Source organism: Orbicella franksi, chromosome 7 (genome assembly GCF_964199315.1).
Source record: "Orbicella franksi chromosome 7, jaOrbFran1.1, whole genome shotgun sequence".
Taxonomy (NCBI): Eukaryota; Metazoa; Cnidaria; class Anthozoa; order Scleractinia; family Merulinidae; genus Orbicella; species Orbicella franksi.
In genome coordinates, this window is record NC_138151.1 from 15890917 (window position 1) to 15905419 (window position 14503).

At 39.5% G+C, this 14503-nt stretch overlaps 2 protein-coding genes across 2 annotated transcripts; one reads left to right on the top strand and one right to left on the bottom strand.

The window, feature by feature from the left end:
• Nucleotides 1-722: 722 nt before the first annotated feature.
• Nucleotides 723-7749, bottom strand: LOC145491852 (uncharacterized). Its single transcript, XM_081471134.1, has 5 exons — nucleotides 7686-7749; nucleotides 3788-3957; nucleotides 2985-3164; nucleotides 2218-2317; nucleotides 723-1652 (listed from the first exon to the last, which is right to left on the bottom strand). Exons 1-5 carry the CDS (start codon nucleotides 7747-7749, stop codon nucleotides 1519-1521), a joined length of 648 nt encoding a protein of 215 aa, XP_081327260.1. The 3' UTR covers nucleotides 723-1518.
• Nucleotides 7750-8814: 1065 nt separating this feature from the next.
• Nucleotides 8815-13143, top strand: LOC145491847 (uncharacterized). Its single transcript, XM_081471127.1, has 4 exons — nucleotides 8815-9013; nucleotides 10632-10975; nucleotides 11280-11385; nucleotides 11698-13143. The coding sequence occupies exons 1-4, from the start codon at nucleotides 8953-8955 to the stop codon at nucleotides 11913-11915; spliced, it is 729 nt and encodes a 242-aa protein (XP_081327253.1). The 5' UTR covers nucleotides 8815-8952; the 3' UTR covers nucleotides 11916-13143.
• The last annotated feature ends 1360 nt before the right edge of the window (nucleotides 13144-14503 follow it).

The window sequence follows — 14503 nt, forward strand, 5'->3', positions numbered from 1 at the left end:
TCACTCTGCTACTTTCCCAACATGAAACCGAAATTATTAAATCATTAATGTAGCATTGAAATAAATCAGCGCAATAAAACTGCAGATTATAAATTATTCAGTGCTTGCATTTTTCCGATTTCCGATTTCATGTGGCATTAACATTCCAAGCTGCTACTTCAATATCAACATCGTCTTGCCGAGCCGAGCCATGAATCATCATCTCGAAACAGACGTCATAAGGAATTATGGGATCTTATCGTGCGGATCTGTGACTGGTTTACTTTAATTTGGTCACAGGGGCTTGTCCCATAGCTCGCACGAAGGGTCTTTAATTTCAGTTCCCGCGAATAGATTTTTGACAAAAGTTGTTGGTTCACACGAAGGAACTTGTCCCTACAACTTGTTACAAGGACTTATCGTCTCGTGTGCGCCGACCTTAACCCATACTTAGATATTTTCTTTTTCTGTAAAATACCCTTTTCCAAAAGGCTTCGCACGCAATAGGCCATTTTACAATTGTGTGCTTAGTTACCTGGCCTATGAATGCAAGTGAGACTGCAGGTCACCTTGCTTTGATACCAACGTTTCTGCTTTTCTCATGTAATTTAGACTAGTTAGCATCAGATCAACTTGATTTACACAATAAAAGCAGTGAGGTCTCTATCAAAACAAGGGGCGCTTTCCATTCGACCATAAATTCCGGTGTGGATTTCCGGAAGTTTTCTGGGGCGAATGGAAGGTTGACTGTAAGTCGCGCTTTGACCCCTTTCGTTCGCTTGGAATTTTTCAATGGCTTCGAGGTTTAAATCGAAAATATAGAAGCAAACAGAACACCGATACGTCTACACGGTGGCGTTTTATAGACCATAACAGCAGGGACAACGTAAAGCTAGGGATGTGCTGATTTCATTGTTGCGGGGTTTATCTGTTTGCTAGAAGAACTGATACACTCTTTTACGGTTAAATCTCCTAAAGAGAGTTTGCGTAACTCTCTCTGTGCAGCTTTTTATTATCAAACATTCACGCAAACATTACAACACTTCCTTTAGAAAATGTCCTCGAGACTTACTAATCTATTTTCAAAGCAAACATGCTAACCCCTGAACTACATAACTAGTTGAATTTAAAATGCTAGATAGTACCCACATAAACTACATTTCTTTCCACAATATGAGAGGTGAATTAAGAACTACTTGAGTCAAAATCTTAGTTGTAAACGGATCAACATCAACAGATTAAAGATTCATTATCGGCTAAACCCCTAAATGGCCCAGAAACAGCTTCGATGAATTCAGAAACAAATCAAATTACGGATTTAGAGTTGTGAGTGACATACCTCATACCAAATACCCCACATCATATGCATGCCATATCATAAGTGACTTAAAAGCCATAAACAATTTAAATGAGACATTTAAAAACGAAAAACAATTCCTTTTACACAGCCTCGTTCACAAGCGGTCGCATAGGAACGATACTCTTAGTGCTGGTTACCATGACAGAAGGCTCATAAACGGGTTGCACGATAATGGGCCCTTAGTAGTTCGGTCGATTGGACCTGGAGCAGCAGCAACAGCAGCAGATGATCATAATGATGATGAAGACAAGAGAGCCGCCAATCATGGCTCCCTTACCCACAACAGACATGTCATACCACCATCCAAAGAAACCTAAATAAAAAAACGTTTACAAGCTCAGTTTACAATGATAAATTCACAATGGATCGTTTTCACTGACACGCGATAAAAAAATAAATCGAAAACCATCCAGTGGGTAAAGTCAAGATATTGTGATGTTATAAGAGATTCATAAAGAAGACACTTCTCCAAGATTTAGGTCTGAGCGTTTTCCCAAACTTGAGATGTTCGTCGAAATGTTTCGCAGAAATTTACAGAGCCCATTATGGAAACGTACCCCCGTGACTGATTTCCGTTTCGTAAACGCTCGATACCATCATTGGTAACCAAACCTTTCAGAATGGCCGCTGCCATATCTGATTTAGTTTAGGCCTGGACAGGGTAGAAACTGGTTATAATTTGTTGATGGAGTGAAATGCACTCACCAAATGCTTAATTGTTCATATTCACACTGGTTTGCTTGCGGTTAGCCGTAGAGAAGTAAATATTATAATTTTTTTTAGGTCTGAAGTGGCATTATAAAACGCTTGTTGTATGGTAAGGATAGTCTCTTTCAGTTAGGGGAATATTATTTGCTTTAAGACTTATGCATGCGTACCACACGCATTGGTATTAATTGGCAAGTCTCCTTCCATCACGGTCGCTTTCACAGGATAATTGCTTTTTCCCATAATCTTTCCTCCAGCCAGGAGTTTCACCTGTTAACAGACGACAAAACTGATGTCAGATCTTTTGCCCTCTCATTGGCCGAGAGTACATGCATACAGTTGAGTGACTTCATTCATGAAATACTGTCCCGCAATTCATGGTTAACTTTTCTCATTTTCATTACAATGTAATACAACGTGGATCCGATGCAATTTCCGGCAGAAACTACAAAATTGCCAGAAATTGCCTCACATACATTTTGAATTATAGTGTAATGCCAATAAGAAAGGTTAACCGTGAAAAGGCCTATTGTGCCCAATGCTGCGAAATTTTCTGCTGGTCTTCACGTTAGCCTGCTGAGTGCGGGAAATCTCTATGGAGTTTCGATTTTAAAAAAAATGTTCAATTCAACGGAATTTGTAAAAACCTACAGATTTAATTTAATACTGACTGAGCAAAAAACTTCTCTCAACAAAAGATAAATTACTTAGATTTCCTTTTTCTTTCAAGATAAATTCCTTCTATAAACTGTTCTTGCGTGTAATTAACACAGTGAACTGTAGAGGTTAATCAAAATCATACGAACGTCAACTTCGTACAATGTGCGTTTAGCCGCGCGAAGCTTGGGAACCACGCGACTTGAGTAGAGTTCTGCAGCTGAAGAAACATATCACGATTGTATACTCATCATGAGTCTTACACAAAGTACCAACCCACCGTTAGACGTAGTTCGTCGCCGTTAGGAGTAAGTGCGACTTGTACGTATACACCAGCGGACAAGAAAGAAGGCAAGGTAGCAGTGAAGCCTGGTACTTCTACAATGTCGTCACTGGTGTAAGTATGAGACCAGCCGCCCATTTTGGCGGTTACACTCACTGGGTCATCACACTTATTGACCTAACGGGTAATGAAATTAATATCAATTAATCTCTTCAAAGAGCACGATGTATGTTTTATTCGGATCATCTGGATGTGGCGTCAAATTCTCGACATTGCTTTGTGATGGTACACATTACAACAAGTAATTAGCTAACAAGCATAATTAACATTTTGAACTGGAATTAACCAATTAACAGAGAATGCCGCAATTTAGATCGACCTTTTTCTCAGCGTAGAAACTAAGATTGCTTAGAAATTGAGAATAAGTCATGCCCTCCCCAACCTCCTTCCCCTCACAAACCCCGTCTATCCCGCTCGGCTCTTTTCGCTAACAGCTTTCTCTTATGATATACTAAACCCTACAAGAGAGCCTTTTCAAAGGCCTGACGTGCTCTTGACGATGAAACTGTTGATAACAATGAAAAAAGTTAGAGACCAATTCAAACTCATTATGGTTAAGCTGCGTAAATCAGCAGCCACTTTGACTCATAAGGCTGACCGGGGGAAGGGGGGGCTGACCGGGGGAAGAGGGGCTGATTGGGGGAAGGGGGAAATTAATGAGCAATAAAGTAAGAATACTGAGCAAGAAACAATTCCAGAATTGTTTTGGACAATACGTTTCATGATGTTGATGTGAGTACCTCTAGTGTGAGTGTGATTGGCTTCTCAACAAAGTCCATTTTGCACGTGGTTTTGCTGCAGTCATCGCTGATACTGCATCGGTTGCCTAGAGTGGTGGAGCCGCCACAAGAACCGCCGCTCTCTTTATTCTTTCCTCTTAAGGACCATAAGACTAAAACTATGGAAAAAACTGCCCGCGGAAATAGCTGAGTCAAACTCCCTGAGTGGTTTTAACGCTAAGTTACTTCCCTATTTAGCTAAGAATCAATAGACTTTTAAACTATATATTTTTATATCATACTCTTTTATAATTCATATATTTTTATATATGTATTATCAGAGTTTATTTATTTGTTTAATTATTTATTTAACAAATGAAGAAGCCTAAGCCGTGTATTACACTGTGATAAAAAAACGACGGGCATTTGAGAACACGAGGGAAATGTAGAAAACAAGAGCCGCAGGCGAGTGTTTTCTACGTTTCTCGAGTGTTCTCAAATGTCCGGAGTGTTTTATCACAATCTCTTGTCTCAAAGTATATACAAAAAAATTAATACTTCGGTTAACTTTTTATCCTGGGTTAGCGTCAAGCAACCTGACCAAGTAGTTTAATCAAAACATCCCCAGTGTATTCTGTAAAAAGCGCGGAAATTAAACATGCAAGCGAAGCAGCTTGTAAAAACCGCGGGAAAAGTGACACTTTACGGCTGGCTTGGTTCTACCACTGATTGGTCGAGAAGAGAATACTTCGCTGTGATTGGTTGAAGCACGCTGCGTTAACGTTTTGAAAAATAATGAAGTAGAAACTAAAACAATAACATGAGACTAAATGTATAACTTTGGAATATGGCCTGTATGATACTAGTGACCCAGTTTTATCTACTGTTGTACGAAAAAAGTATCGAAAACCAGATGTCTTCAGCGATGTTATTTTAGACTTAACAAAACCTATTGATTATTCAACGGCGTGCGGACAGATACTCAGGCTGATCGGATCGCGTTTTGGAGAATTAAGTTCTCCACGTACCCTCCTCATGGTATGACTCGAAATATCATTATATAGCGGAAACTTAAGACACCAGGAACTTTTTCTTACAGCGTAAACATAGTGTAAGTAGAGCTGCAGGAAGGACAACGATTGATTCAACGATTGATTTTGTCATGGTTTTGTGAAAATAACACTGTACTCCATAAAGTTACCCTGAGAAAGTAGCCATAAGAATAGTGTACAGTACTATTAAATCCAAAAGTAACGTGGCTGGTTTACAGTAATAGTAATTTTCTATTTCGATTCTATCAGCTCTGTTGAGCTTTGTTGACAATGTACAGCCGAGTTTTTAACTAAAACTAAACCTTAAATTTCTGTTGACCTATTCGTCGATATTCGGCGCCGCGGGGACATTATGCTTCGTCAATGATAAACCTGCTTTGTCAAGATTTAACAATTAGATCATGAGCTCGAGATTTCTATGAGGTGATAGTTCATGAGGCCGTAGGCCGAACCAACTATCGCCTCATAGAAATCGAGAGCCAGTAATCTAATTGTTTTAGTAGAATTCTAACTAAAATAAATGCAAATAACGGTTTCTTTTCATTTCTCTACGCATTACTGAACTTTACGCTTTGACAAAATCGCACGCATTGAATCGTCCTTGGTAAATTTGCAGTTGTTTACGCGCGCGCACCCGTTTTTTCAATAATTTCAAGTTTTTAAAGTCAAGAAACCGCTGATGTCCTTCTTTTAGTCTTCTCAGGTATTTAATTATCCATTTACATCGAAACTTTCTTCCAAAACCTCGGAAAACGATAAAAACGTCGTGTTTTGTGGACGAGCGACAGCCACTGCACTCTAATGGCTGATAGTATACGAGTAGCTCAGCCAATCAGATTGCAGCATTTGCATTAGTATATTAGTAGAATTCTACTAATAAGTGTTAGTATATACCACACAAGTGAATAGTGCTTTTCGCGCGCTCTGATTGGTTACCTCGGAGGTGATTAGCAAGTACTATTCACCTCCGAGCAGCCGGCGCGAGAGATTTTAAAATTTCCGACCGCTTGTCACACATAAAATAACGTTTTGGTCCGCTAATTATTCAACTGGTGTGGTATATACTAAAACAATTATTCACCTCAGTGTCGGTGAAAGTGATGGATATCCACCACTATTCACCTCCACTTCGGTGAATAATTGTTAATTGTTTGTAAGAAACGCTGTGTTCTTTGCAATTTACCAATAAGTTCTTACGACCAAGCCCTGCTTCACTCTTTAGTTCGACGCGAATTCGTGTTCGTGTTTTTCTTTCGCTTTCTCTTTTTAACATTTGCATTTTGCATGTTGATAATAAGTTCCTTCCTTTGTGTTTATAAGAATACATGTATTCAGAAAGACCGCCGAGAAACTGTTGTTCTGGTTTTTAAAGTAAATCCTTTGCAATTCAACATGTTACATGTAAGCATTGGTTCAGAAAAAGCTCGATTTTAGACCACGTCCACACTGCGCCGGAGAAATTTGTAAACGGCGTTTTCACAGCGAAAACGCATCAAATGTTTTCCGTCCACACTACGCCGGATAAAGTTGAAAACGCAACAATCATGGCGGCAGAAAAGTCTCAGTGCACCCTTGAGGGTTAGGGTTAGGGTTAATCATATGATTATCGAGACGCCATCGTTTTCGAAAAGCTCAGTTTTCAAAATGTTTTCGTCCACACTAAAACGAAAAGCCAACGTTTTCAGATTCCCCCGGTTTGAAGATCGTCTTTAAAAAGCTCCGTTTTCGGCCCAGGTTAGTGTGGACGGTAGGCCTAATCGTAGAAATAAAGCTGCGTTTTCAAATTTCTTCGGCGTAGCGTGGAAAAATTGGCCGACATTGGCATGTCCGATGTTTGAAGAGTTAATATCTTTACCTTTATTTAGGAGAAATTTAACTCTGCATTCCTTTTCATTACCAAACAGGAATTCACACTGATTTCAGCTACAATCGGTAAATTTCCAGGAATTCAAACCGCCTGATATCGATTCACTGGAAAAGGCCAGAACTCTGTATAGCACTTATAATCCAAGGAACAACTTTCGTTGATCGTGCTTCAGAATATTACGTTATTTCCTTGAAGGTTTCATCTTCGTAACTACTCGTTAGTTAAAATTATTTACAGTCAAACCAAGTGAAGCGTACCCCTCAAGATTACATTAATTAATTATTTGAATATTTAACCCGCTAGTCGTTTCAAGAATGCAATAATGAATTGACTATTTGAGTATCAAACTCGCTAGTAATTTCAAAAATCATTAGAAAACAGTCCTAAGAAAATACGCCCGCTGATTGGTTAAAAATCGTGTTTCTATAACTCGATGGAAACACAGAACTAGCACGAGCTGTGAAAGTTTGGGAGAACTCGAAAAAGCTGTGGAAACACTCGCCTCCGGCTCGTGTTCCCACAGCATTTCTCGTTCTCCCAAACTTCCACTCGTGTTTCTATAATTCTATAGAAACACGGTACATGTTTTGTATTGCTTAAATAATTAATTGATTTTTTTGAACATTAGGCCCATTAGCCGTATTCTTGGAACGACTAGTGGATCCAATTTTCCAATAATTTCTTGAGGGGCACGCTTCACTTCGTTTTGCTGTAAGTCACCCTGGTTAAGTTTCTGTGAATCCTTGTCATTGACAAATTTCGAGGAATCATGCATCGCTCAAAGGAACCGCAGTCTTTCTCACATTTTATCTCTCGACTTTTCTTACTACGTACGATAAACACTTTTCCTATAATGAATCAAGCTTAATTCTATTTCATCGCAAACAAGAAGAAAACTCAAATTGAAGACAGGTCAAGACAGAGCTTAATTTTCGCAGAAATAATTAAGAATGCATGAAGATGACGACAAAAGACAGCAAGCCGCGCGTCAAAAAAATACCTGTAGATGCTGGAATTATTTGTGTCGTGACTCCCACGGCAAGACTGTTTCTTAGAGAAAACATTTTGATACAGGAAAAAGACGACGAGCCACTGTACTAGTACGGCGAACGGCGCCTAGGCCACGTTCGATATATCAGTATTCTAACATGGCTCCGAGGCTTTAAGGACAAACTCTTCTATATTTGGTGTTGTTTTGTTTGTTTCCAAGTCTCTTTTGGGAATTGAAAGACAAAAGAAACTTAAGCAATTTACAATTTTGGCCCGAAAGCCTCGGAGCTTGACATATCGAACGTGGCCTATTGTACACAACAAAACGTTTCATTTACATAAATAGGAAGTTGCTGTTCACTAGACTCATTCCCAGTCCTTAGTGGTTTTCATGGGGCACTAAAGGGAGGTTAAAAGTTCCCTTGTTTCATTGCGGGCTAATCCCCACGATTTTCTATAAATGTAACACACACCGAAGTTTATTTAACGATTAGATTATGAGGTCGAGACTTACGTCGCGTGATAGTTGAAGAGTGCGCAGCCCAAGTTAACCAATCATCACGCATAGAAATCGAGAGCGAATGATCTAATTGTTTAAATCCTCTAGTCGTTCAGAAAACTTAACATTAGCTAAATAAATCTTCTTCACAGGCACTTTACAAACACAAAGCCCGGGCACTTTAAACTCTTCTTCACAGGCACTTTAAAACACCGTTTTGTTGACGACCGCACACTGCTAGGCACACTACCTACAACAGAATAGGTAGTGAGTAGCGTAGCCAATCAGAGAACGGCATTCGTCATAGAATGCTAGTCAGATTTGTACTAAATACTGAAATAGTCAGGCCAAAACAAAATTAGATTGAAATGATGTGTTGCAGGATTTTTCGGTTTCCATGCCAAACCTCAAAATCTAAAACAAGGAATTATTTACTTCTTATTACAATAATAGAAAGTTTAACAATATAGTTTTCTGGCTAAAAATATTTCATTTATTCTCAGTATATTGCTTTTGCTCTCGGGACTCGTTTTTCACCTTATTTTAATTATCTCAATGGAATTTTGAGGTTCTAAACTTATCTTTTGTTTATGTGACATAATTTGATGTGCTGATGAGGAAATAGCTTGGGTGCGGCCTGCTATCGCGTGACATTTCTGTGCCATTGACGTCATAGAATAGACATCACTAACCCAATATGCAAATTCGGTTTCATTTCTTGGCGTATAAATAGACGGAACGAAGCGAATTAAGAACTTAAGCTTTACCAAGTGTTTGAATGATGGAGCCAAAGAGTTTTCCTATCTTGTTGTTTTTCACTCTGTTGTCGACGGCCTTAGGTAAGAGTTAACTAGTAATGCTATGAAACAACTGACTGACTGAGGATTTTTTACCCGTGCAATAATTTTGTCAGTGATCTCTTCCGCAATTGTCATCAAACAAGCTGCGGTCAGAGCTGAGCGGCGACTATCATAATTTGAACAAAGTTTATGTCACCCAGACTCGTCAAAGGTGGCCGAGCCTTATTCATTTTAGATGGTTTTTACAATCAAGATTTTCATGAACACATTTCAAGCCTCTGTTACTGTTCAGCTCGTGTATTCGTTTTGTTTACTCGATGATTCACGGTTCACTCAGTATTTTGCAATTTTCATTCGAAACGCGGCGAAAATGAGTACGCTGGTACGATCTTAGTTAATCAAGGAAGGAAATTATGACGCACTAAATCTTATACGTCTCCATGGAATGTGTGGATCGCGGTTAAAGTTCCGAAATCTTAAAACCGTATTCCAAATGCTAAGAGCACTACTGTTTGGCGAAATTGAGATGACGTCATTAATTTTCATAGCAAGTAGTGTCGAACTTTCAGCATAAACCACAATAGAATAACTCTGGATATGATAGTGGAAGGGCCTGATCAAAGTATAACAATAAAACTACCAGCCTTTCGAGTCACACCCTGCAAGCAGAGCCTTTTCTTACGGTACATATCCTTTGTCCGCTCAAAAAAGCGATAAAAGAGGCTCTGCTCGCAGGGTGTTCGAGTCATAGACAAACCCGCAGAAATTTGATGTGCAGCAATGAAAAGCAAATCAACCGGGTTAAGTTAGAGTTTGTACAGCGAAATAAATTAGTTCTTTATATCAGAACAGGACATCTATGTATGGGGGAGATTGGGTTTGTGGATTGTCGACTTAATTAGCGCAAAAATTCGTTCAGTTTATGAGTTTAACCAGTAATTTCTACAAAATATAATCATCTTCATCATTTATTTACCACGTAAATAATAGCAAAAGATATTGACAATACTCAAAAGCGGCGAGCAGACCTCCAAAAGAAACCACTAGGCTTATAACGGAGGCCACCTTAGAAGTGACCAATTCGCTATTTTGTAATATCGATGAAAGTAGTTACTTGCGCTCGTATACAAACTGCGAACCGAAGATTCGTTCCGGTCATGATTATAAATTCTTAAACGTAAACGCCATACTAAACCCTAAGAACAAAAATATACATTCGGAATGTATATTTTTATTCATTTTTTCCACGTCCTATAAGGATGTGGAACAAACTACAGCAAGACATTATTGAAAGTAGTGCTTTGGAGGCATTTAGAACTGAGATTTCAAAGTAATTTTACTGAGTCAACTATTTTAGTTATTTGCTTGTTTTATTTATTTTGTTTATTTGTATATTATGTTCGAGTAGCTATAGATATATTTTCATTGTTCTTAATCAAGGTTTTGTAATATTTTTAACTTTGGTCTGATGTCTGACGACTTTACCGACATAATCGGGGACACTAAGCTCATCACCTGCGAAACAACTGCGACGAACCCAGGAACTTCAATGACACCTAGAGATCAGGGCAGACAAAATGCACTGTTTGCATGAAATCAGATGTCAAATCATGTCCGTAATTTCTTTTTTATTTCATTTATTATTCTCCCTTGAAAGGTTGGAGAGACTGCTCTTTACAGCTGGATCAAAATGTCCAACTTTCTACCTATACCTCGTGTAACATCACGTCATACGACTGCAGCCAGATCACGTGCTCACTTCCCTTTAGCCAGAAAGTTATCAAACTGTCGGTGGACATTGGCCAATGGCAAAAACCTATGACTGCTGACGTCACCGTGTCAGTGCCCGAGCTTGAATATGATTGGTCGGCCACATTTACTGATGGCGAGAAGATCGAGTTTCCTGGTTTTCCCTTGGAACTTGAAGGGTTTTCAATTGGAGAACCTGATGTGTATCTACAATGTTATTTGAAGAAAGAGAATGGTACAATCAGTTTTAAGGTATACTTGTAGGATCCTTTCCTTTATCGAGAAATTTCCACCAAAATTTCCCCCCTTTTCCCGAGCCACGTTCACACCAGTTTAAAAGAGCCTTTTAAATCTGTGGCGAAAAGCTAAAACTATTTATTCTTCAATTTTGAAACTTTCACGTCGCCGGTAACATTTTGCCATAGTAAACAACGTTTGTATGCACATGCAGAACAGCTTTAAAACCCTTTAAAACTTAGATGAGGTATACAGGCACTGAATTGCAGTGTTTTAAGTTCACAGTCAAACTCAGAGTGATCATGTGTTTTGTGTCTAGGTTGACTTGCTGGCCACGACAGAATTTGGAGCACTTTTCAATTCAACACTCATTTCAGGACAATTCCCAGAAACCCCGGAACCTGAAGTCATAATATGTTACATAGGTAGGTTGGTCATTAAACCTCGTTCCCAGGGTCCAATAGAAAAAGAAAGAGCCTGGGACGAGGTTGAAACTGCTTGAAGCTACCTATAAGAAATGATTGATATACACTTTATAAAAAAAGCTCTCATTTTCATGCACTGTTCATGTTTGATACGTCGCGATCGCCAGCTATCAATTTTTTCGAGCAACTCGAAAATTTCCGGTCACAAACTGGAAGCTTACCTTTGCCCTTCTTTAGCCAGGATAACGTCTAACGTTGACGAGAAATACTTTCAACACCTTTTGATCCTTCCTCTCATTTTTCATCTTGCAGGATGGAGAGAATTCAAGAAATTGCCCTTAACTACAAAGGTGGTGATAGCAGCAAGTGTTATCATGTTTATGATTTTGGTGCTGCTCGCCACTGTGTTCTGCTGCAAGAGAAACAGGGCTTCTACTGCTGACCAGGTGAAAATCAAGCCTCCCTCTTATGACGAGGTTATCACCACCAAGACCAAGGTCCCAATGCAGCCGCTGATCAACGAGGTTTAGGGCGCAGAAAAAAAGCCTTAGTAAATAGTAACGCATTTCACTGTGTCAGACTGTTCTAGTTTTGGTATTTAGATGATTTGACCTCTCAAAATAGTCTATTTCTTATAGGAATGTAAATAAGAAACCTAGCCTTTTTAGGGCCTGATTACATGGCGAATTTCAGCCCGGCTAGGGGGGCTGAAATTATGTTGCGATTACATAACGAATTTCAGCCCGGGCTGGAATATTAGCCTCCGCGCCAAATATGAAATTGTGTGCGAAAAGTCTCCAGAGAATCAAGATGGCGCCGAGAACACGAATCGTGAAAATAGGCGCATTGCTTCTCTCGTGGTTTGACCTTTTGTTGGCGCTCAATTTTTAACTTTTTGGGATAGTAACACCCTACAATGATGATGGAACTGAAGCGAAACCTGTCTCTCAGCCAGAAAGACGTACTTTTATAGAAAGAAAATACGTCCTCAAGCTTGCCGAGTTCATGGCTTCCCTGACAGCCTCGTGCTGTTTAACCTTGTCTCGATGTTCTTTTATTCCATCTAAGCTTTGAAATTAGAGAGATTCTCTATTTTATCGCCTTTATTCTATTGACATCGCTTCTACTTCTTAGCGGCAGCCATCTTATTTCCTGCTTTTCAGCCCGGGCTGAAATTCCGTTTCGATTACATGGGATTTTTTCAGACTTTTCAGTCCGTTGCCCGGGCTGAATCCCTCTTCATGTAATCACCAATTTGATTTCATTAGAATTTGTTTCAGAAGCCGGGCTGAAATTTAAGCCCGGGCTGAAATTAACCATGTAATCAGGCCCTTAGTGGGAGCAAAATGCATTTGAAATTTCAGTTATAAAACCACATTGATAAGCATATAGCTAAAATAGTTCGCTTCAATAGATTTGAAGTTGTACTATTTTGTATTGTTGTACTATTTTGTGGTACAACAATTGTTTAGTGCAAATTAAACAATATCTTAGAAAATCTTTGATGCTATTTGCGGCTTTCCTTTAATCGATAAATTTACTCTTTTTCCAGTATGAGAAATTGTTTTAAAATAGCAAACTGTCCCACTGATAGTTGATGATTTTTATCCTGTTTTGTTTCAATGTGTACTCTGTCTCCGGATGAAAAGTATATATGGCCCGGGAAACGAATGTTACGAGGTTTTTCTTTGTATGATTGATTTAAGAACACGGACGGAAATTTTCAATGATGTTAGAAATAAAAAAAATTAAAGCGTCGATAGTTTTTTCTTCTTTTTTTCTTTCTGGATGATTTTCAACTATTTCTCACCAGCCCTGCGTGGGCAAGTCGAAAAGCATGTCCATAAACTTGCAGAAGGTCAAATGGGAGCGGTATGATTAGCCCAAAATCAAGTAGACCAAAACTATTTCAGAAAATAAACTGGCCATGTGAAACTATCGCGAGGTAGTCTGCTGTTATTAAAGGAGCTAGGTCACCGTTGGTGAATCTTGAAAAGTATAGGGGAGGGGCAAGGTTGGTGTAGCGGTGAGAGCGCTCTCCCCCTGTGACCCGGGTTCGACTCCGGCCCGATGCCATATGTGGGTGGAGTTTGTCGTTGGTTCTTGCCTTGCTCCGAGGGTTTTTCTCTGAGTTCTCCGGTTTCCTCCAAATTCCAATTCAACCAAGATAGAGGACCTGCATGAAAACCAGCTAAGGTTGATGTGGCTTCCTCTCTAAATACTGTAATTTACGTTTTTCAAGTTTGTCGTTTGTAATCTACCATCCCTCCATCCTTTTGGTCAATTTATTCCTCGTTGGAGTTTTTCTAACTTAACAAAGTATTATTTTGTGGTTTCCTTCAATTTAAATGTAATATTCATGGCCAAAAATGACTCGCAACTCAGTCCCGACAATGCTCCAAAAAATGTGACAACTGAAAAGCGGGGCTGCTAACATTCAAGGAATTCGGGATACACAGCCTATCGGTGCAGTCACGTGTCGCAAAATCTTCTTTCTGTGACGTAGTCTCAAGTCTCTCCAGCAAGGTGTATAAATAGGTACTGGCGAATGTGATGCTGGGGGTAACCCTGCGATGGACTAGGATCCCATCCAGGGGGGAGGAGAAATACTCCTAGTCGCTTCATGCTATTGAAAATGGAGACAAGTGCCGGCCTGATGGGCCTCTTGGCTCATATGCAGAATATACTTCACCTGATCCTGATCCCGGCCATAAAATCTGAAGAGTGCCCCCTCCGGTCCCTCAACTCCCACTCAGGGTAGTCAAGGGAAACACTGCTTTGTTCTCTTTTAGAAAACAGCCCAAAGAAAGTACGCACGCTTATTGGTTAAAAATGTTTCTGTCGGGGAACTATCGGCTGATAGTTGCCCCGCGTTGATGTTCTTAAAACAAATGATACATTTCAATTGTTTTTTATTTTCTATAATCCCGCTTGTTTACAGAAATATTTTCACGGACGAGTACTATCCATCCGGGTATTTTACTCGGACGGGCACTATGGGCTGATAGTGTCTCTCCGCGGATGATCACTATCGCGTCACGTGATCATTTCAAACTGATGAGAATGGGAGAAAATTTAGTGGTGCACTATAACTATTAAAGAAACACCCGTGAAAGTT

Excerpts from the sequence above, each read along its gene's own strand:
- LOC145491852 (XM_081471134.1), bottom strand. The coding sequence starts at position 7,749 with ATGTTTTCTCTAAGAAACAGTCTTGCCGTGGGAGTCACGACACAAATA. Across the intron at positions 3,165-3,787 it reads CAATCACACTCACACTAGAG|GTCAATAAGTGTGATGACCC; the intron begins GTACTCACATCA and ends ATTACCCGTTAG. Across the intron at positions 2,318-2,984 it reads GCGACGAACTACGTCTAACG|GTGAAACTCCTGGCTGGAGG; the intron begins GTGGGTTGGTAC and ends GTCTGTTAACAG.
- LOC145491847 (XM_081471127.1), top strand. The coding sequence starts at position 8,953 with ATGATGGAGCCAAAGAGTTTTCCTATCTTGTTGTTTTTCACTCTGTTG. Across the intron at positions 10,976-11,279 it reads ATGGTACAATCAGTTTTAAG|GTTGACTTGCTGGCCACGAC; the intron begins GTATACTTGTAG and ends TTTTGTGTCTAG. Across the intron at positions 11,386-11,697 it reads AGTCATAATATGTTACATAG|GATGGAGAGAATTCAAGAAA; the intron begins GTAGGTTGGTCA and ends TTCATCTTGCAG.